This window comes from Eschrichtius robustus, chromosome 2 (assembly GCF_028021215.1).
Source record: "Eschrichtius robustus isolate mEscRob2 chromosome 2, mEscRob2.pri, whole genome shotgun sequence".
Lineage (NCBI taxonomy): Eukaryota > Metazoa > Chordata > Mammalia > Artiodactyla > Eschrichtiidae > Eschrichtius > Eschrichtius robustus.
The window spans coordinates 171,447,971-171,468,659 of record NC_090825.1 but is presented as its reverse complement, the minus strand read 5'-3'; the positions used below and the strand labels follow the sequence as shown (position 1 = coordinate 171,468,659).

At 48.8% G+C, this 20,689-nt stretch overlaps 2 protein-coding genes across 3 annotated transcripts in view; one reads left to right on the top strand and one right to left on the bottom strand.

The window, feature by feature from the left end:
* TSPAN16 (tetraspanin 16) overlaps window positions 1-12,145 on the top strand; it is a 23,550-nt gene extending 11,405 nt beyond the window's left edge. The window contains 2 exon segments of the mRNA XM_068534979.1: window positions 1,601-1,684; window positions 11,963-12,145. Coding sequence (XP_068391080.1) covers window positions 1,601-1,684; window positions 11,963-12,145 — 267 coding nt within the window.
* On the bottom strand, window positions 10,492-20,689 carry RAB3D (RAB3D, member RAS oncogene family). Of its 2 annotated transcripts, none has more exons than XM_068534859.1 (5): window positions 20,565-20,689; window positions 18,975-19,240; window positions 18,115-18,233; window positions 17,900-18,024; window positions 10,492-13,434 (listed from the first exon to the last, which is right to left on the bottom strand). In XM_068534859.1, exons 2-5 carry the CDS (start codon window positions 19,200-19,202, stop codon window positions 13,247-13,249), a joined length of 660 nt encoding a protein of 219 aa, XP_068390960.1. In that variant the 5' UTR covers window positions 19,203-19,240; window positions 20,565-20,689; the 3' UTR covers window positions 10,492-13,246. The 2 variants fall into 2 exon arrangements, with proteins under 2 accessions (XP_068390960.1, XP_068390961.1); XM_068534860.1 differs by having other exon boundaries at window positions 20,617-20,689.

Sequence of the window (20,689 nt, the reverse complement as noted above, 5' to 3'; positions counted from 1 at the left end):
ACTCACGCCCTCACTCATTCCACTGTAGCCACACTGACCTCCTCGCTGCTGCACAAATACAGCAGGCACATGCTTGCCTCAGGGCCTTTGCAGCACAAATACAGCAGGCACATGCTTGCCTCAGGGCCTTTGCATAGGCTGTACTTTTTTTTTTTTTTTTTTTTTTTGGCCTTGCAGCTTGGCTTGCAGGATCTTAGTTCCCTGACCCAAGACTGAACCTGAGCCCCTCGGCAATGAAAGCACCAAGTCCTAACTACTGGACTGCCAGGGAATTCCCATGTTCTTTCAGCCTGGAATGCTCTTCCCCTAAATGTTTTCCTACCTCATCTCTTTCAAGTCTGTGCACAGCTGTCACTTCCTCAGTGAGGCTGTTCCTGAATCCCTATCTATAGAAGGATGCCCCCCATTCACCATCACACTCCATCTCCTTACCCTGCGTTAGTGACTGCCCAGCGCTTAATCACCACCTGACAAAGTCATTTCTGTACCTGCTTATTTTATTACCTGTTTTTCCCACTCAACTGTTAGCCCCACCAAGGCAGAGATGTTTTCTTTTTTGTACATTGCTGGGTTCCCAGCGCCCGTTTCAGTGCCCGGCACACAGTGGACACTTACAAAAAGCCTATTAAGTGAAAGGGGGCACTGATCCCTTTGAATTCAAGACAACTCAAGCTTCCAGAAGAAAGGGGAGTATCTCAGTGGCTGCAGAAAGGGAAGTGAAGGTCCCATCACCTGCAGGTGGCTGTTCTGCTCATTCACTGTGCCTGTTCTCTTAATCCCTCTGAGCTTCAGTTTCTTCACCTATAAAACAGAGAAAAGACTAGTACCCACTTTATGGGATTATAGTGAGAAAATACATGAAAATGGCTGAGAAGGTGCTGGATACATGTTAGCCCTTTTGTTCATATGTAAAGGGAACTTAGAAATAACTAACAGTTACTGAATGCTGGATATGTATCAGGCCACTGCTGTGTACTTCATGTAGATTCTTTCTTTTAATCCTCACAAAAATCTTGTGAGGCAGATCCTATTGGTCCCATTTACAGTTGGGGAAACTGAGGCACAGAGAGGTGTAGTGACTTCTCCAAGGTCACACAGCTAGCAATACCTTGGGACATCTGATCATATTCTTTTTTAAAAATATATTTTTAAAATTTATTTATTTACTTAATTTTTGGCTGCGTTGGGTCTTAGTTGCAGCAGGCGGGCTTAGTTGCCCCTTGGCATGTGGGATCTTAGTTCCCCGACCAGGAATCGAACCCGGATCCCCTGCACTGGAAGGTGGATTCTCAACCACTGGACCATCAGGGAAGTCCCTCTGGTCATATTCTTAATCAACACACTTGGATATCAACACAAATGGATACTAGGGAGTAAGTGGTATGTTCTGGGGTGGGGTGAGGGAATGAGGAGGCCAAGGAAGATGCTGGGGTGGGGGGAGCAGTCAAGTAAGGAAGAGCCAAGGTCCTTATGGCTGTGTCCTTTTCTCCTTCCTGAATCTGAGAGGAATGTTGGTGGTCCACCCATTGGGGGTTGATGGGAACTTGGAATCCAGGAGTCCCTGACCAGGTTCTGCCTGCTTTGATGTTTGTATCTGCAGGGCTGTTTCCCTAAGCTCCAGAAAATAACCAAGACTCAGAGCATCAACCTGAGTGGGGGCTCTCTGGGGGCAGCAGTGACACAGGTAAGGTCCAGCTCCTCTGGGACACACCAGTCTCTTTTATTGAGCACCTACTGTGTGCCAAGCACTGTTAGGGACACTGGGGACAGAGCAGCGACAAAAGACAAAATCTCTTTTGGGACTTCCCTGGCGGTCCAGTGGTTAAGACTCCGTGCTCCCAATGCAGGGGGCATGGGTTTGATCCTTGGTCGGGGAACTAAGATCCCGTATGCCGCAGGGCATGGCCAAAAAAAAAACCACAAAACAATAATAATAATAAAGACAAAATCCCCACCATGGTGGAGCTGACATTCAGTGGGGGGGATGGATGATCATTTCAGTTTAAGATACCTGCTGGGAAGGAAGTAAAAGAGGGTGACAGGATAGGGAAGGGAATCAGGGATGGCCTCCCTGGTGACTTTTGACCAGTGACCGGAGGAGGTGAGGAAAAGCCATGTGTGTATATGGGAGTTGACAGAGGGAAGAGCTGGTGCAAAAGCACTGAGGCAGCAATAAGCATGGCTTTCTCAAGGACCAGCAGAGAGGCCCCTGTGGCTGGGCAGGGTGAGTGAGGAGGATGGTAGGGCGAGATGAGGGCAAGGCCTTGTGGGCTACAGAGAGGGGCGTGGCTTTTATTCTGAGTATGATAGAAAGCCATTAGAAGGGTTTTAACATTCACTTTTTCACTCTACAAACCTTCTTGAGCACCTACTGAGTCCAGGCACTGTTGTAGGCACTGGGGATACAACAATAAACTAAACAGACAAAAATCCCTGCTCTCATGGGGATGACATTCTGATCGGCAGGGAGAAACAAAAAATATGATTTTTTTTTTTTGGCTGCGCCAGGCGGCTTACAGGATCTCAGTTCCCCGACCAGGGATTGAACCTGGGTCACAGCAGTGAAAGTGCTGAATCATAACCACTAGACCACCAGGGAACTCCCAAAATATGGTTTTTTTAAATTAGAAAATTTATTGCATGATAGTGATAAGAGTTAAGGAGAAATATAAAACTGGGAAGAAGAGAGAGGAGGTAATTTTAAGCAGGGTGATTTCATTACTGTTTACCTATAAAGGGGGCAAGGCATGAAGGTGCTGGGGGCCTCAGACCTAATTCAGGTGAAGAAAAACTTACTCCAGGGATATGCCCTGCCCACCCAGCTAACGAGTCTGGCTTACACTTATGTGGTAGGAGGCCTGTGTGGGAAAGTGCTGGGGCTCTGAACTCCAGCCCTGGTCATGTCACTCACTAGCTCTCTGACAGAGCATCAGGACCATGGCCTCCCTCATTTGTAAAATGGACTGCCCAATTTTTGTGAGTCATTCATGAGGTGCAGTATGTCAGAGGCTTTGCACAATGCCCTACCCACAGAAAGCATGAAGTGATTGTGGGAAGTTATTGTCATTAAGTCTAGGGAGGTCCTGCCCAAAGCAAGGATCACAGGAAGGCAGTGGCTGAAGGGTGATAAGGTCTCCATGCACCAATAGAGATGCTCAAAGACTACTCATTATAGGAACACTATTCTCATTCCTGAGCCTTGTGCAAGGGGGAATCTTTGCTCAGAGCCCAGCCCAGATAGGCCCCAGGGAGAAAAGAATGAACATAAACTTGGGAAGTAAATGGAAGTTGTTTTCAATTCAACTGGTCCTGATTTTTTACACTATCCAGATTGTAAAAACAGAATGAAATATGATTTGTAATACACAGAACGGATAAAGCAATAAATAATGGCAGAATATTGCTCAACTTTCAAAAGCCAGGTTTCCCTTTTGAAAAAAAGAAAATTCTCATCCCAAACACTAGCCTAAGCAAGCAGGGGCTTCAGTGGGTGCACAAAATAAAGACTTTGTGGAATTAGTTCCAGAGAGTCACTGAACAAGCAAACAGCAGCAGCAACAACCATAACCAGCAACACAAAAAACCCTGGGGAGTAGGGGGAAGGGAGATCTGATTTTCAAAGTTACCACATTATATTTTTTAAATGTCCAGTTTTCAACAAAATAATTGCAAAGAAACAAAATTCAAAGAAATGCAAAGAAACAGAAAAAGTGTAGCCAGCATACAGGAAAAAAAAAACATCAGTCAATAGAAACTGTCCTTGAGAAAACCCAGATGTTGGATTTACTAGACAAATACTTCAAATTAGGTATTATATATATGTTCAAAGAATTAAAGGAGACTCTCTAAAGAACTAAAGAAAAGTATGAGAATGATGTTTCATCAAATATAAAAGATTAACAGAGACAGAAATGAGTTTTTAGAAGGAAGCAAATAGAAATTCTGGAGTTGAAGTGTACAAAAATTGAAATGGAAAATTCAGTAGAGTGGCCCAACAACTGATTTTAGCTGGCGGGAGAAAGAATCAGTGAACTTGAAGATGAGTCAATTGAGATTATTCAGTTGAGGTACAGAAAGAAAAAAGAATGAAGAAAAATGAACAGAGCCTCAGAGACATGTGCGACACAATCAAGCATACATACATATGTGCAATGGGATTCCGGAACAGGAGGAGGGAAAGAAAAAGACAAAAAGGATACTTGAAGAAATAATGGCCCCAAACTCCCCAAATTTGATGCAAAACATGGATCTACACATCCAAGAAGCTCAATGAACTCCAAGCAGTATAAACTCAAAGAGATCCATGTCTCAACATTGTATAATCAAACTGTAAAAAGAAAAAGATGAAGAGAGACTCTTGAAAGCATCAAGACGGAAGCAACTCATCGTGTACAACAGTGGTCCCCAACCTTTTTGGCACCAGGGACTGGTTTCATGGAAGACAATTTTTCCACGGACTGGGGGTGGGGATGTTTCAGGCAGTAATGTGAGCGATGGGGGGGATGGTTCAGGCGGTAATGCGAGCAATGGTTCAGGTGGTAATGCGAGCAATGGGGAGTGGCAGATAAAGCTTTGCTTGCTCTCCTGCTGCTCACCTCCTGCTGTGCAGCCTGGTTCCTAACAGGTCCGCAGCCTGGGGGTTGGGGACCCCAATGTACAAGGTATCTTCAATAAAATTAATAGCTATTATCTCATCAGAAATCATGGATGCCAAAAGCAATGGGATGACATATTCAGAGGCTGAAAGAAAAAAAAAGTGTCAACTAAGAATTCTGTATCCAGCAAAACTATCCTTCACAAATGAAGGAGAAATTAAGATATTCCCAGATAAACAAAAACCAAGAGAATGAATTACAAACAGACCTGTAAGACCTACAAGAAATACTAAAAGGAGTTGTTCAGATTCAAATGAGAGGACAGAAAACACCAATTTGAATCCGCATGAAGGAATAAAGAACACTGATAAAGATAACTACATAGATAAATATAAAAAACAGTATAAATTTAAATTTTTTAAAAAAACTAGACTTCCCTGGTGACACAGCGGTTAAGTATCTGCCTGCCAATGCAGGAGACACGGGTTCAACCCCTGGTCCAGGAAGATCCCACATACTGTGGAGCCTGTGTGCCACAACTACTGAGCCTGTGCTCTAGAGCTCACGCTCTGCAACAAGAGAAGCCACCACAATGAGAAGCCCATGCACCAAAACAAAGAGTAGCCCCCGCTCGCCGCAACTAGAGAAAGCCTGTGCATAGCAACCAAGACCCAACACAGCCAAAAATAAATAAATAAAATAATAAATAAATTTATATTTAAAAAAACCCTATTCTTCTCCTACCTCATTTACAAGACAATTGTATAAGGCAATAGCCATAAAACTGTGTTGACAGGGCTTCCCTAGTGGCGCAGTGGTTAGTAATCTTCCTGCTAATGCAGGGGACATGGGTTCGAGCCCCAGTCTGGGAAGCTCCCACATGCTGCGGAGCAACTAAGCTCATGCACCACAACCACTGAGCCTGCTCTCTGGAGCCCATGAGCCACAACTACTGAAGCCCGCATGCCTAGAGCCCGTGCTCTGCAACAAACAGAAGCCACTGCAATGAGAAGCCTGCGCACCACAGCGAGGAGTAGCCCCCGCTTGCTGCAACGAGAGAAAGCCCGTGCGTAGCAACGAAGACCCAATGCAGCCAAAAATAAATAAATAAAATTCAAAACAAAACAAAACAAAACAAAAAAACCAAAAAACTGTGTTGACAGACTTATATTAAGATGTAATTTACGGGCTTCCCTGGTGGCACAGTGGTTAAGAATCCACCTGCCAATGCAGGGGACACGGGTTCGAGCCCTGGTCGGGGAAGATCCCACATGCTGCGGAGCAACTAAGCCCGCGATCCACAACTACTGAAGCCCGCATGCCTAGAGCTCATGCTCTGCAACAAAGAGAAGCCACTGCAATGAGAAGCCCGCGCACTGCAACGAGGAGTAGCCCCCGCTCGCTGCAACGAGAGAAAGCCCACACGCAGCAACGAAGACCCAGCGCCACCAAGATAGATAAATAAATAAATAAACAAATAAATAAATAAATAAATTTATTTATTTTAAACAAAAAAGAAATGTCTGTTGTTTGTAAACCACCCAGTCTATTCTGTTACAGATGCCCAAACGGACTAAGACAACACCCAAGACAATTAACAGTCATTCCTTGGCATCACTCAAAACCCAGGCCATTGTCAGATTTTCCTGATTGGCTCAAAAATGTCTTTTCACACTCGGTTTCTTTGAATTGGGTCCAACAATGTCCACACAACACGTTTTTCATGTATCCTAAGTTCCTTTTATCCTAATCCAGTAGTTACAGAATTAGAAAATGCATTAGAATACTCTGGATGTTCTGTTAAAGCACAGGTGTCTGAACCTTACCCCTAGAGCTTCTGACTCAGGAGGTCTGGCAGGGGCCCAGGAATCTGCATTTCTAACAAGTTCCCAGGCCATGCTGCTGGAATGGGGAACACACTTTGAGACTACTGCTCTAGATTCCTCCTCTTCTTCTCCAACCACACCTACCTTAGATTTGTTGCAGAAAAGGTGTGGAATGTTGGGTAATGCAGTACCTTCTGGATTTGGTGCTTGCTTCTCTGTGGTCCCTTTATCTTGTTCCTCTCATCCCCATATTTCCTTTTCATCTCTTGTTCTCAGCCTTGGCTGTACATGAGAATCCCATGGGAGCTTTAACAAAATATCGGAGCCTGCAATGCATCTCCCATCTCCTGATTTAATCGGACTGGGTTGTGGCCTGGGCATGGAGACTCTTACATTTACCCAGGTGGTTGCAAGGGGTGGCCATGATCACGGCTGAGAATCAATAAACAAAGAGCTTCATCCAAAGATCATAGCGGGCCGAATCAGTTCTTTCACTGGAGATTGCAAAATGGTGGTTTATCTAATTCTTCCATCTTTCTTTTGGAGGGATTTTAAGGAGGATAAAATGCGCACATGTCAAAATTGCTATGCTGCAATCATCTCCCAAGTCTGGCAGGAACACACCTAGTTTTCTTTGGAACCAGCCCGCCTCTCCGATTTCTGTCTGTAAACCGGGGGCAGGCATGTGATCCCAGCAGGCCAATTGGCATGTTCCATCTGTCCAACCGCAGTCATTGGTTCAGGCGTGGGCGTGGGACCGAAACTGGCCAATGGGACTTGGTTTTGGGACTTTGGATACAGTAACGGGGAGAGAACAGTTCTGCCAAATCTCACCTGGTTCAGAAGGGACTGCCTCATGGGGGCAAGGCTGCAAAGAGAAGGCATGGAGAACCCTGGGACGCTACACAAGTCCTAGCTGACTCTTGGACTCTGCAGTTCATGCACTCACTCAACAAATATCTGTCAGTGCCTGCTCTATGTCAGAAATAAACTATTTTTAAAATAGAACAGAGGGACTTCCCTGGTGATGCAAGGCGGTTAAGAATCCGCCTGCCAACGCAGGGGACACGGGTTCAATCCCTGGTCCAGGAAGATCCCACGTGCCGCGGAACAACTAAGCCCGTGCGCCACAACGACTGAGCCTGTGCTCTAGAACCCTCGAGCCACAACTACTGAGCCCACGCACTGCAACTACTGAAGCCCACGCACTCTAGGGCCCGCGTGCTGCAACTACTGAGCCCACACACTGCAACTACTGAAGCCCGCGTGCCTAGAGCCCGTGCTCCACAACAAGAGAAGCCACTGCAATGCGAAGCCCGCACACCGCAACGAAGAGTAGCCCCCACTCGCCATAACTAGAGAAAGCCCGCGCGCAGCAACGAAGACCCGACGCAGCCAAAAAAAGGAACAGAAACAGTGTCATAGATACAGAGAACAAACAGGTTGTTGCCAGAGGGGAGGAGGGTGGGAGGAGGAGAGGAATAGGTGAGGGAGATTAAGAAGTACAAATTTAAAGTTGCAAAATAAATGAGTCAGGGGTATGAAATGTACAGTGGGGGGAATATAGTCAATAATTGTGTAACTTCTTTGTATTGTGACAGATGGTAACTAGGCTTATCATGGTGATTATTTTGGAACGTATAGAAATATGAAACCTATCAAACCGCTATGTTGTGTAACAGCAACTAACATAGTGTTGTAGGTCAATTACACTTCAAAAACAAACAGGGAATTCCCTGGCAGTCTGGTGGTTAGGACTTGGCATTTTCACCGCCAAGGGACCGGGTTCAATCCCAGGTTGGGGAACTAAGATCCCACAAGCTGCTGGCGCGGCAAAAACAAACAAACAAACAAAATCATAGAAAAAGAGATCAGATTTGTAGTTACCAAAGGCAGGGCATGGGGGGAGGGGGAATTGGATAAAGGCAGTCAAAAAGTACAAACTCCCAGTTACAAGACAAGAAGTACTAGGGATGTAATGGACAACACAATAAATATAATGAACACTGCTCTGTGCTATATATGAAAATTGTTGACAGTAAACCTTAAGAGTTCGCATCACGACGAAAAAAATTTTTTTCTATTTTTTTTAATCTTGTATCTAGATGATGGACGTTCACTAAACTTATTTGATCGTCATTTCATGATGTATGTAAGTCAAATCATTATGTTATACACCTTGAATTTATACAGAGCTGTATGTCAATAACTGGAAGAAAAAGAAGAAATGGACTGTTTTTCCTGTTTCTGACACCAAACGTGTGGGGATTTTCCACACCAAACAATTCTCTGGGGGCACCAACAGAGTGCCCTACAGTTCAATTCAATTCTGACACTGCCCCGAGTTAGTGCAGACCCCACAGTTTAAGGGCTCAGTCCCGCAAGACCGGCTCCATCTCAGATGCCAGTCACCAGTATTAAGTCCCCAGGGCACCCATACTTCTGTCTGACGTGGCTACAAAATCAGGGGGTTCCCGCAATCCCCACTCCCTTTCAGGTTTGATCATTCGAATAACTCACAGAACGCAGGAAATCCTTTACTTACTGTTACCAAGGATATAGCTCAGATGGGAGTGACAGTTTTTTTTTTTTAACATGTTTATTTATTTATGTATTTGGCTATGCCGGGTCTTAGTTGCAGCCCACGGGGTCTTCGCTGCGGCGTGCAGGATCTTTAGTTGCGGCATGTGGGCTCTTCATTGCGGCACGCATGTGGGATCTAGTTCCCTGACCAGAGATTAAACCTGGCCCCCCTGCATCGGGAGCTCGGAGTCTTAACCACTGCACCCCCAGGGAAGTCCCGACAATTTGTTATTAACTCCAGCCCCTCTTTCCTCCCTGGAGCTCCATCCCAGGGGTTGGGGCTGATGGTCTCAACCCTCTAATCATAGTTTGGTCTTTCTGGCAATCAGCCCCATCCTGAAGCTACCTAGGGGTCCCCAGCCTAGCTTGTCTTCTCATTAGTATACAAAAGATGCTCTTATCACTCTGGATATTCCAAGGGTTTTAGGAGCTCTTTGCCAACAACCAGGGGCAAAGACCAAATATTTCTTTTTTTTTTTTTTTTGTATCAGACAGGAAAGAGCTGGGTGCGGTAGTAAAAAATTTAAAAATCCCTGCCTTTGAAGTGCAGATATTACAGTGAAGGAGACACTTGTTTAAGTTAAATGAGTAAATTATATAGTATTTTAGATTCTAGGGGCTGTAGGGAGGAGGACACCAGGAAAGGGGCAACAGAAATGCTGCGGGAGGGTTTGCAGTCCTAACCCGGGTGTTGGGGAGGGAGGTGGGTCAACAGTTTGTTTTGTTTTGTTTTTTAATTTTTTAAAAAAATTTATTTACTATTATTTTTTTAACAGTTTGTTTTTGAAGTGTGATTGACCTACAACACTATGTTAGTTCCTGTTACACAACATAGCGGTTTGATAGGTTTGATATTTCTATACGTTTCAAAATAATCACCACGATAAGAAGGTGAGATTTGTGCAAAGACCTGAAAGAGGGGGTGACTGAGGGGAGCCATGTGACTCCAGGCAGAGGGAACAGCCAGTGCAAAGGCCCTGAGGCAGGGGCCTAGTGTGTTCAAATAGCGGCAAGGAGGGGCAGAGCAAGTTTGGGGGGCAAGTGGGAAGAGTGACAGGGCAGGTGACAGGGAAGAGAGTGAGGTGACAGGTCAGATCATGCAGGGCCTCGTGGACCCCGGGGAGGGCTTAGGCATTTGCTCTGAGTCAGGTGGGAGCCATGGTGGGCTCCCACCAGGGGGATGTGACCTGACTCAGGTACTCACTGGCGCCCTCTGGCTGCTATGGGGAGGACAGACATTCTTACTAGAATTAGTTGAGGCAATATCATCCTCTTTGCCCTCCATGCAGTGGAAACGTCCAGGGCCAAGGCGGTGACCACGAGGCCCAGCTAGAGGCAGCCCCAGACCTGAGCCTCCCTGTCCTGATTCGGGTTCTGCAGCATCACACATGGCCCTCGACCAACTATCTACTTGACTGTGATTTAACTGTCCTCTTCCTGGAGGACATTTCACTAATGGCAATAAAAGAACAACCCCATCTGGGCATAACAACTTTAATTTTTTTTTCTTGTGGAGAAAAGAGCACATCTTTATAAGTGGACATCAAAGAATGGCTTACACAGGAGAACCACACCCGGAATATAAATGATCAGGTCCAGAGCTCTCTCTATAGTGTGTTTTGGGATCACTGGGGAGAAGCCAGTTAGTGGCATCAGCACTTCAACACTGAGATCAAATTTCACCACTTACTTGGTTTTTTTTTTCCAGTGGAGTAGGAGAGAAAGATACAAGAACATGATCCCCAGAGAAGCCAAAGAAAGAAAAAGAAAAAAAGCATAACCCCAGATGGCAGTCGTGACAATTTCCCACTGAAGTTGCCTGTGGAAGGACAAGTTGCTGAAAGCAAATGGTAAGAAGGGACAGCACAGATGCAGGATACAGCCTCAAGTGACCTCCCCAGATGCCAGCCTCCCTGGAGTTGGGAAGCGGTTTTCCCACAGCCTTTGGCTTAATTTTTGTTTGTAAACTCAGCAAACTCCCATTCTCTCCTAGTGATCTTTGAGGACATCAGTTTCAGTTCCTCAGAGACCATCAGGAGTCAAAGCTCCCCCCCAAACATCACAAAATAAAAACTTACATTATGTTTAGAAGAAACAAGAAAAATTCTCCTACATCATTCCCAGTCTTAAGAGAACCCAGAGGCAGCTGTCTCAGTTGCTACTTGAAGCTGAACTGTTGAAAAATCTTGTGTAAACAGAAAGCTTAGGCCAGGTCAGGACCAAGATGCAGCCAAAGCTGTTTTTTATCACACAGGAGATGACAAGGCAGCTGGTCCCTCAGATAGTGACACTCTGAACCACCATTTTTTTCTGGCAGCAGTTTAAGGAAAACGAACTGACCAACAGGGTCTTGACAGGCCATGGTGCATCTTAAGAAGCCTTTTTCTAGCTGCTTTAATTTCTCTTCTACGTTAAAGCAATTAACATTTTTGACTCCCGCCCCAAACCTTCAGATACTCTCTCATGGTGCATTTCCAAGAACTTGTCTTTTTCATCACAGTCCGGTTGTTGGTATACAAAGATATCTGCACTTTGAGGCTCTAAGGACAGCCCACGGTTTGGGGTGAACAGGGCCCTCTAGAAATAAATTCAATCTCCAGCTTCTCTAAAAGTAAGAACTACATTAAACTTGAACCAGACCTTCCCCACTCTTGGAAGGAAGCAGCAGAGATCCTTAAGACTACAAGAAGTCATTTTGGCGCCAGGGGCTGGGAGACTGGACAAACCATATGCTTGGCCATTCTCACAGTGTCTGTCAAGTTCTGGGGTGTCAGTGTTCCAGGGTAGAAGGAGGTGTCATGTCACCAGGTTTGGACTCTGGTGGGCAGGAAGGGCCACTGAGCTGAGGATGGGGCTGGGTGGGGGGCGGTGTCAAGATGTAGATCCCCAAACTGCACATCATCTCTCAGCAGGAGCCCCTGGGAGCTGGGGACCCCAACCTGGTGGGCTCCCCACTAGTGCCTCAACCAGGGAGACTGGTTCCCCGCCCATCCCCCATCAGCCTGCCACTCCCAAGCTGCACCTGTGAAATGCAAGCGGCCACAGCAGTTACCCAACCCTGCCTTCTCGTCCCTCCAGCCCAACCCCAAAGCATTCTTTCGAGTGACTCTTCTATTAGCAGAGAACGTCACTGGACCCTAGCGATGATATGGCTCGGGAAGCCAACACTACGTCTTCAAGGTTTTTCAAGTGGAAGGAGCCAAAGTCCTTACATGCAGAGCAACCAGCCAGCACAGGAAAACAGGAACATTGCTCAATTTCCTTTTCTAGCAGGATGTCGGATGTGGAAAGAACCTTGCTTAAAACATTACCAGCCAAACAGGGCCCGGAGGAGGCAGGTCTGGGCAGGAGAGCCCAGGCTCCTGACTCTGAGTTAACTTCTGGTAAAAAGTCCCCAGCAGGAACACCAAGGGTTGGGTGATTCTCTGCCCGGCCTCATGCGGCCCATAGTTCTAGAATTCAATTCTGGATCAGGGATGCAGTGGATAAGCTGAAACAGTGGCAGGGTCGTGGGTGATGTGGAATTCTGGGGAAGCTCAGAAGGCACTTCTGGGGTCCCTGAAGCCAGGCTGGGGAATGGGAGGTGTGGGGGGGTCTGACTCCCTCTTCCTTTACAACGGGAAAAGCTGCTTTAATACTGCTTTCACAGGCAGAGGATCTGCAGGCCTGAAAGGAGGGTTCTGGGAGGACTAAATCACCACCCTGCCTTGGAGCCTCCAGGTCTGAGAAGGTTCACAAGCAGACTGGGTGACCCTGAGAAAGGAGCCGCCTTCCACATCTCCAGGGATGAAGTCTGAGAATCCCCACTGCACGAGGGAGAAGAACCATCTTTGGCCAGCACGTGAACTCCAAATAATGCCCGACAAAGAAACGGATGTGGATAAGTGGTTCTAACCCAGAAGGCACTGTGGATGCCCCTCCACCAGGAGGGGTGGGACACGCTGCCCGCACTATCCCCATGAAAACGCCTGAAAGCAGCAAGATCGTGCACGCCCCTATCCCCAGACTCTGCCTGCAGTGCGGAGTCCCCAGGGTCTGGAGCCTGTGAAAGGGGCTGCTTGGGCAGGCTGGTGGCCATGGCCAGAGAATGCGCCATGCGGGAGTTGGCGGGGGGGGCGGGGAGGATGCGGCTGATGGGAGGGGAGGGGGGCGCCCTGAGCTTGGAAACAGCCCTTGTGGCTCATGCCTCAGTCACTGTCCCTGCCAAGGCAGGAGGGGGTGGGCGGGGGTGGGGGATCATCTCTAGCAGGGGCAGCTGCTGGTATGCGGGAGTGGGGTGTCCCCCAAGGCCGGGCCTTTCCCATTGCTGCCCGGGCTGGAGCTGGGTTCCAGGGACTCATTCATCTTCTCGCAGATGACGTCCACCAGGCGCTCGAAGACCTGCTTCACGTTGATGTTCTCCTTGGCGCTGGCCTCAAAGAACTTGAAACCTGCAGGGACATAAGATGGGAAGAGCTGTGAGACGCTGGGGGGCAGAGCCTGGACTGTAGCATCACCGGAACCTGGGTTCCAAGCCCAGTTCTGCCCTTCGGGCAGCTGTGGGACCTTGAAATATCTCTTTGTCACAAGGCAGTGGCAGCAAGAGTCCAGGTAGTAACATTCTGGTGTCCAGCGGATATGGGGGTGCCCCTGTGTCAGTGGGGCTCATCTTCTATTCAATTTCTGCTGTACAGGAAGGCACAGCCAGGGCGCCCACAGAGCCAGATATTTATGTGGACCTTTTAAATGGAGCCAAGTATTTCACATGTTCTGGAACATACGTTCCAGGTCCAATAAAACAGAGGACTGAGCACTGGCTGAGGACTGGCTTCAGCCCAGGGGCTACCAGTTTGCAACCTCTGTCAGACAGATAACGGCAGGTTTCACAGAGTCTGTAGAGAGCATACAATGCACAGGGTTCCTGGCCTACAGAATGCACTAAAAATGATAATAACAATAATAATAATAATAGGCAGTGCTTACATCATACTTACTACGCAGCAGGCAACTGTTCTAAGCACTTTACATAAGTTAACTCATTTAAGGATGCTCTCAGGTTTATACTTTTCTTTTGGCCACACCGCACAGCTTGAAGGATCTTAGTTCTCCAACCAGGGACTGAATCCATGTTCCCTGCAGTGGAAGCGTGGAGTCCTAACCACTGGACTGCCAGGGAAGTCCCTATACTATTATAGCCCATTTTACAGATGGGAAAACTGAGGCACACAGAAGGAAAGTCACTCATGTAGATTCATACAGGGAACACAACCAGGCTGCCTGGTTGGAATACTAATAGATTAAACATTTCTAGTGTATCACCTTGGGCCTCGGGAAGGAGGGCAGGCTGGCTGATTCCCTTTGGGGAGAGGGATGGCGAGGTAGCTTTGAATATATTCTTAGCGTCATAGTGACCATCATAACTTTTTCTCATTAAAAAAACTTTTATCCCCCCTGGAAAAGGTGAGAGGTGGTACAAATGCTTTGGGGACTTGCCCAGGGTCCCTAGGCTATACGAAGTGGCCCGCCAACCTGCAAATAAGGGAATACATGACAGACCTTCCTGCACCCTTAAAAGGTTGGTTCAGGCTCTGCTTGCTGGGAGCTGTCCCTGAACGGTCCCCAATGTGTCCCCATCTGCCATCCCCAAGGTAGGCCAGAAATTCAGACAAACGTCCACCATATTACACACATCACAGGGTAAACAGTCCTCTATCCCAGCACTTGTCATTATCATGCAGCACTATAAAAATGTCATTGTAGTTAGTTACGTGTGTAATTATCCATTTACTATGTCTCTGCTACTGGAACACCAGCGCCAAGAGGGCAGGATTTCTGTCTGCCTTGTCCACAACTGCAGCCCAGCCTGGCATAGATCAGATGCTTGGAAACCACTGACTGAATGATTGATTAAACAGATGGATGGATGGATGTACAGATGGATGGATGGATGGATGAATGGATGTGTAGATGGATGGATGAATGAATGGATGTGTAGATGGATGAATGGATGTATAGCTGGATGGATGGATGAATGACAGAGGCAGGGCACAAACACAGATCTCTATTCTCAGCCTGGTGGTCATCAATGTCACCCCTCTGTCTTCCTAGGCAAATTTGGCATTTCCTTAATTGTGTCTGGCTCTGCCTCAGATAATCTGAGTTTTTTTTTTCTTTTTGAATACTTTTTTTCTGGTTATAAATACTCTCTGGAGAAATTCACTGGAGAAACTAGAAACTACTGAAAAATATCAAGAAATAGAGAAAAGCTGTGTGTAACCTCATCACCCAGAAACAATTACTATTGGTGTTTTGATATTTAGTTTTCCACTCTTTTTAAAAATATAAATACATAATCGTTGGGGTTCGGTTTGTAGGGGGTATGTGTGTGTGTGCACACGTATGTGCGTTTTTTCTTACAAAATTGGGATCGAATTCTATCTCCCACTTTGTCCTCTAATGTTTTTAAATTTAATGCCAGAGTGGGAATCTCCCCTCACCCCCAGACACTAGATGTTTTCCGCAAGAAGGTGTGGGCAGGGGACTTCTCTGGCAGTCCAGTGGTTAAGACTCCGTGCTTCCACTGCAGGGGGTGCGGGTTTGATCCCTGGTTGGGGAACTAAGATCCCACTTGCTGCGCAGCCAGAAAAAAAAAAGGAAGGTGTGAGCAGCATCCTCAAGTATTCTAGCCCACAGCCGGGCACCAAAAGCTGACTCCCCAGCACACCTGTTAATGAGACCCAGGCTGAGGTTCCCAGAAGACACAGGGGACAATGGAGCAGCTTAAATGGCACCACGAGGGAGCAGAGTCAAACCCCAAACGGAGACATTCCACAGAACAAAGACCCAGTTTCTCCAACAAACAATGGCAAGAAAAAAAAAAAAAAGAGAAAGAGGACCGTTATGGTCCAGGGGTCTGCAAACTTTTTCTGTAAAGGGTCAGATAGTAAATCTCTTAGGTTTTATGTACAAGCATCAGCAGTAGTTCAAAATCATGCTAGCTAATGCTTAGATGCAACCTACATGTATGCCGGACTGCTTCACACGTCATAACTCATTTAACCCTCCTGACAACCTGATGAGGTGGGGCTGTTATTATCTGCATTTCACACATGAGGAAGTGCAAGCCCAGAGAGCTGAAGTCACCGGTGCAAGATCACAAAGCAATCGAGAAATAACAGGAGTTAATGTTCAATCATGGCCAGCATTTGCTTATTTAATCTTTCTAACAGTCCTATGAAGTAGATGTGGTTTTCACCTGTTTCCTAGATGGAGAAATGGAAGCACAGAGAGGGTAGGTGAGGTGCCCAAGGTCACACAGCTAGTGGGTTGCAGAAGGGGATTCTAGCTCCAGAGTCTGGGTCCTTAACCTGCCCTCCCCCATAGGGGTTACAATGCCCCCCGCAAGGAAAGTCCTGGGGGGGGGCGCCTAGAATACTAGAATACTCCAAGATAAGATTTTCTTTTAGCTTAAACTTTGAATTGATAATCCATTTACCTGATTCAGAAAGGTAGACTGAAAAGTCCCCTTCCCACTCTGGTGCCCTGGCCTGCCAGGTCTCAGACACCCAGGTCACCACTGTTACTAAATCCTTCTGTATCCTTCCAGAGTTCCTTTAAGCAAACATAAGTATGATATCCTTATTCTCACCCTTTTTATACACTAATGCGGGGGTTGGCAAACTTTGAGCTGCAGGCCAAATCTGGCCTGTCACCTATTTTTTTTTTTTTTTTTTAACTGAAATACAGTTGATTTATAATATCATGTTATCGTGTTAGTTTCAGGTGCTGTTGCCTATTTTTGTAAATAAAGTTTTATTGGCAGCCAGTCATGCTCATTCATTGATGTATTATCTATTGCTGCTTTCAGGCAGAGCTGAGTGGTCGTGACACAGACCCTAGGACTGAAAACATTTCCTATTTAGCCCTTTAAGAAAATGTTTGCGGGCTTCCCTGGTGGCGCAGTGGTTGAGAGTCTGCCTGCCAATGCAGGGGACACGGGTTCGAGCCCTGGTCTGGGAAGATCCCACGTGCCGCAGAGCAGCTGGGCCTGTGAGCCACAATTACTGAGCCTGCGCATCTGGAGCCTGTGCTTCACAACAAGAGAGGCCGCGATAGTGAGAGGCCCGCGCACCGCAATGAAGAGTGGTCCCTGCTTGCCACAACTAGAGAAAGCTCTCGCACAGAAACGAAGACCCAACACAGCCATAAATAAATAAATAAACAAATACTTAAAAATAAAAAAAAAAAAAAGAAAATGTTTGTTGGGGAATTCCCTGGTGGTCCAGTGGTTAGGGCTCCATGCGTCCACTGAAGGGGGCACGGGTTCAATTCCTGGTCGGGGAATTAAGATCCCACAAGGAGCAAAAAAAAAAAAAAAAAAAAAGAGAAGAAAAGAAAAGAAAAAGTTTGCTGACCACTGGACTAAAGGAAGAAGCCATACCCACCTTTCTGCAGTTTGCTTTTTCCACTTAACCATATACCCAGAGACCCCAGAACATAAAGAAGGCCCTCATCCTTTCTTACAGCTGCGTAGTGTTCCACCATGTGACTACAGTTTATGTGTAGCTGTTTCCCCCACTGTGAAACACTTGGGAGGTTGCCAAGGTTTCCCTCCACTAACGGTGCTGCAGTTTGATATACCTGCCACTTCCCACATGGGAAGTGGATGTCTGTAGGATAAATTCCCAGAAATGGTTTTGCTGAGTCTGGGTTCCCAGGGCAGTGGGGCGGTAAAGGGTATCTGTGGGTGAATCCTCTGAAATGAAATGCAGCAGGTGGTATACAAGTGGGTATTTTTCTGGGCAGATCTTCAAAGGGCAAAGGGTTGGTGACTGTGGTTGGACCTGGGACTCAAGCACAGGGTTGGAGGTTTGGTTCTGGGAGGTCCCAGGCCTGTGGCCCAGGCTGGGCACTAACCAAGGTCGTCAGCGAGCCTCTGGCCTTCCTCAGTGGGCACGACACGCTCGTCCTCCAGGTCACACTTGTTCCCCACGAGGATGACCTGAGCGTTGTCCCAGGAGTAGGTCTTGATCTGCGTGGCCCTGTGGAGTTTGAGGGGCTGTGTTAGGCCAGAGATTAGGGTCAGGGGGAGAGGGCGAAGGTCAGGGGGTCAGTGGTCAGCAAGAACTCACCAGTCCTGCACGGCGGCAAAGGACTCCTGGTTGGTGACGTCATACATGAGCAGGAAGCCCATGGCTCCGCGGTAGTAGGCTGTGGTGATTGTACGGTAGCGCTCCTGGCCTGCCGTGTCCTGGGCACACAGTGGGGTCAGGCGTCTAGAAGCCACTCTATTCCCCACCCCACCCCTGCAGGCCCCTGTCTGAGGCTCCTGTCTCCCAGCCTCATAACCCCAGTTTGATGAGCAAGACATGGATCTGCCCTCACAGCCCCCCGGTCTAACGGGAGAAACATGGGCCTGCCCGTATAATCTCTCGTCTATTGGTGGAGACATATCCCCTGTCCTTGAGGGGTTCCCAGTCTGAGGGGTCAGTGGCCTTTCAAAGACTTATAAGCCCCTCTGACCTCATCTCCAAGAACCAGCTTCATGACCACAAATAAGAACCACATGGGCCAGAGGCTACCACCTTGATGCAGAGAGCCTGATGCTCGTTACCATGACAATCATTACCAGCAGGCGCTTTGGGAGCAAGAGCATGGCTCTGAAGAGGCTCAGTGGGGGCCTCTGGGCTTGCCCCGAGAGGGTACCCAAACCTCTTCTCCACTGGTCACCAGGTCTTCCAACCCAACTTGGGTTAGTACTGTCTCCCCCTCAGACCCTACAGGACAGGGCATATCCCCCTCATCTTGATGAATTCACCTCATAGATAATACCCCCTGCTACTCTTTACACCTACTCCAAGCCCCCTCCTCGACTCTGGACACTTGTCCTCACCCAGACCCTCCCCACAGCCCTACACCCTCGCCTGGACTTCCCTGGAGGAACCCCAGCCCCTGCCTGGCCAGCAGACCCACAGACAGCTGCCTGGCCCACCCAGATCTGCAGCTTGATCCTCTTGTCGTGGCGGTAGACGGTCTTGACCTTGAAGTCGATGCCCACAGTGCTGACAAAGGCGGGCGTGAAGGAGTCGTCGGCGTATCGGAACAGAAAGGACGTCTTGCCCACGCTGCTGTTGCCGATGAGCAGCAGCTTGAACATGTAGTCGAAGTTCTGGTCCGCTGCATCCCGCTGGCCCGTCGGGGGATCTCCAGCTGACGCCATCTTGGCAGGGAGCCTCCTGGGAGGGGAGGGCTGGAGCCCTGTAGGGAAATAAAACCACCAGGAATGGCTCCAGTGTCTACACCAGACCTGGGCTCAAATCCCCGCTCTGCCACTTGGAAGCCAACAGACCCTGGATGCGTCACTTGCCCTCTCTGGGCCTCAGTGTCCTCTTCTGGAAAATGGGGATGTTTGTCAAACGCAAGGGCCCAGGTTGGGGGTGCCCCATCCGGCCACTGAGGAACCAGACCCTGAGGAAGGTGCAGGTGTGGACTTTGCCCCAGGGTGAGCAGCTGGTGTGGCCCAGGTGTGAGCTGGGGGGAGGGGGGGTTGCCAGCTGGATAGAGTCCCCCCGTCAGGGCCTGGGTGTTGACTTTGGCAGGTGTTGGCCACCTGCCTGCCCCCACCCAAGCTAACTTTAACTCCTTCCCTGACCCCCATGGGGAGGGGGCTTTCAGTGGATACACCCCAGGTTTAAAGCCCAGCTCTACCACCACATGGGTACTGCCACCTTCTGTTTGTCAAAGGGGCCGGGCCCATCTCCCTCCCAGTAGGGCTGACTCACCCCAGCCCCGGCTTCAGCCCACGGAGGCCAGAATGACGGTCCTCAAATCCAAGGAAACCACCCTCAGCCACCACCACGACCACCTGGTCCTGCCTTTCCTGGCAATCTGTCCCCACGGCTGGGCTGCTTCATCTGGATCCAGCTCACCCCCTCAGCCCTCATGACCTCAGTTTCCCCAGCTGTTTATGGCTGCTCCCTGAGCCTCACAGGGAGGCTGCAGAGGGCCTGGGTGAATAGGGGCAACCAGCAGAGGAACCCCTGGCAAAGCCATTTCTCAACTGCCCCGCGGGGCTTTTTTCCACTTTAAAGGAGGACCCAACTAGCCCCCCTTTCCTGCCCAGCCCTCCGCCCCACCCCGTGTTCCGGGAGAACGAGTTTGAGGAGGGGAAGAGAAAGGCAGGAAGCCTTTCCCCATGCAGGGCAGGGCCGCTGGTATGGGGGCCCCCGCCCCGCCCCATCCCCCAGCCCCAGCCCACCTGTCAGCCGGTCCCACCTCTTTCTGACCATCTGCCGACTCTCCCTCAAGCCTGGCACTAGGTAAGGGACCCCGGAGGGCTCGGCACTGTCCCCCGTCACTAGATGTGGGGCGCCCCAGCAGGTGCAGGGGAGCTCAGGGGCTTCCTCCCATCACCATATGGTCCCATCTCTTGTCCCCAGCTGGGCTGTCTGCCCCGCCCGCGCCCCATTAACGTTCCCCGATGAGCCCAGCTGGGTGGGGGCGAGGGAAGAGGCGTCCCCCGCTGCCTGCCTTTGTTCCCCAGGCCCAGGGCCTCCCCCTAAGCCCCTGTCCCCCCAAAGACCTGCTGGGACGCGGAGGCGCGGGTTGGGGTACGCTCCCTCCGACGGGGTCACCTCGCGTGGGGACGCCGCCCTCAGGTGTTCCGCCTCCGAACTCGCTGCGACCTGGCCCTGGTTGCGACCCGGA

Coding starts and splice junctions, on each gene's coding strand:
- RAB3D (XM_068534859.1), bottom strand. CDS start 19,202: ATGGCGTCAGCTGGAGATCCCCCGACGGGCCAGCGGGATGCAGCGGAC. Junction 18,234..18,974: donor GGATCAAGCTGCAGATCTGG/GTGGGCCAGGCA, acceptor CTGTGTGCCCAG/GACACGGCAGGCCAGGAGCG. Junction 13,435..17,899: donor GAGGCTCGCTGACGACCTTG/GTTAGTGCCCAG, acceptor ATGTCCCTGCAG/GTTTCAAGTTCTTTGAGGCC.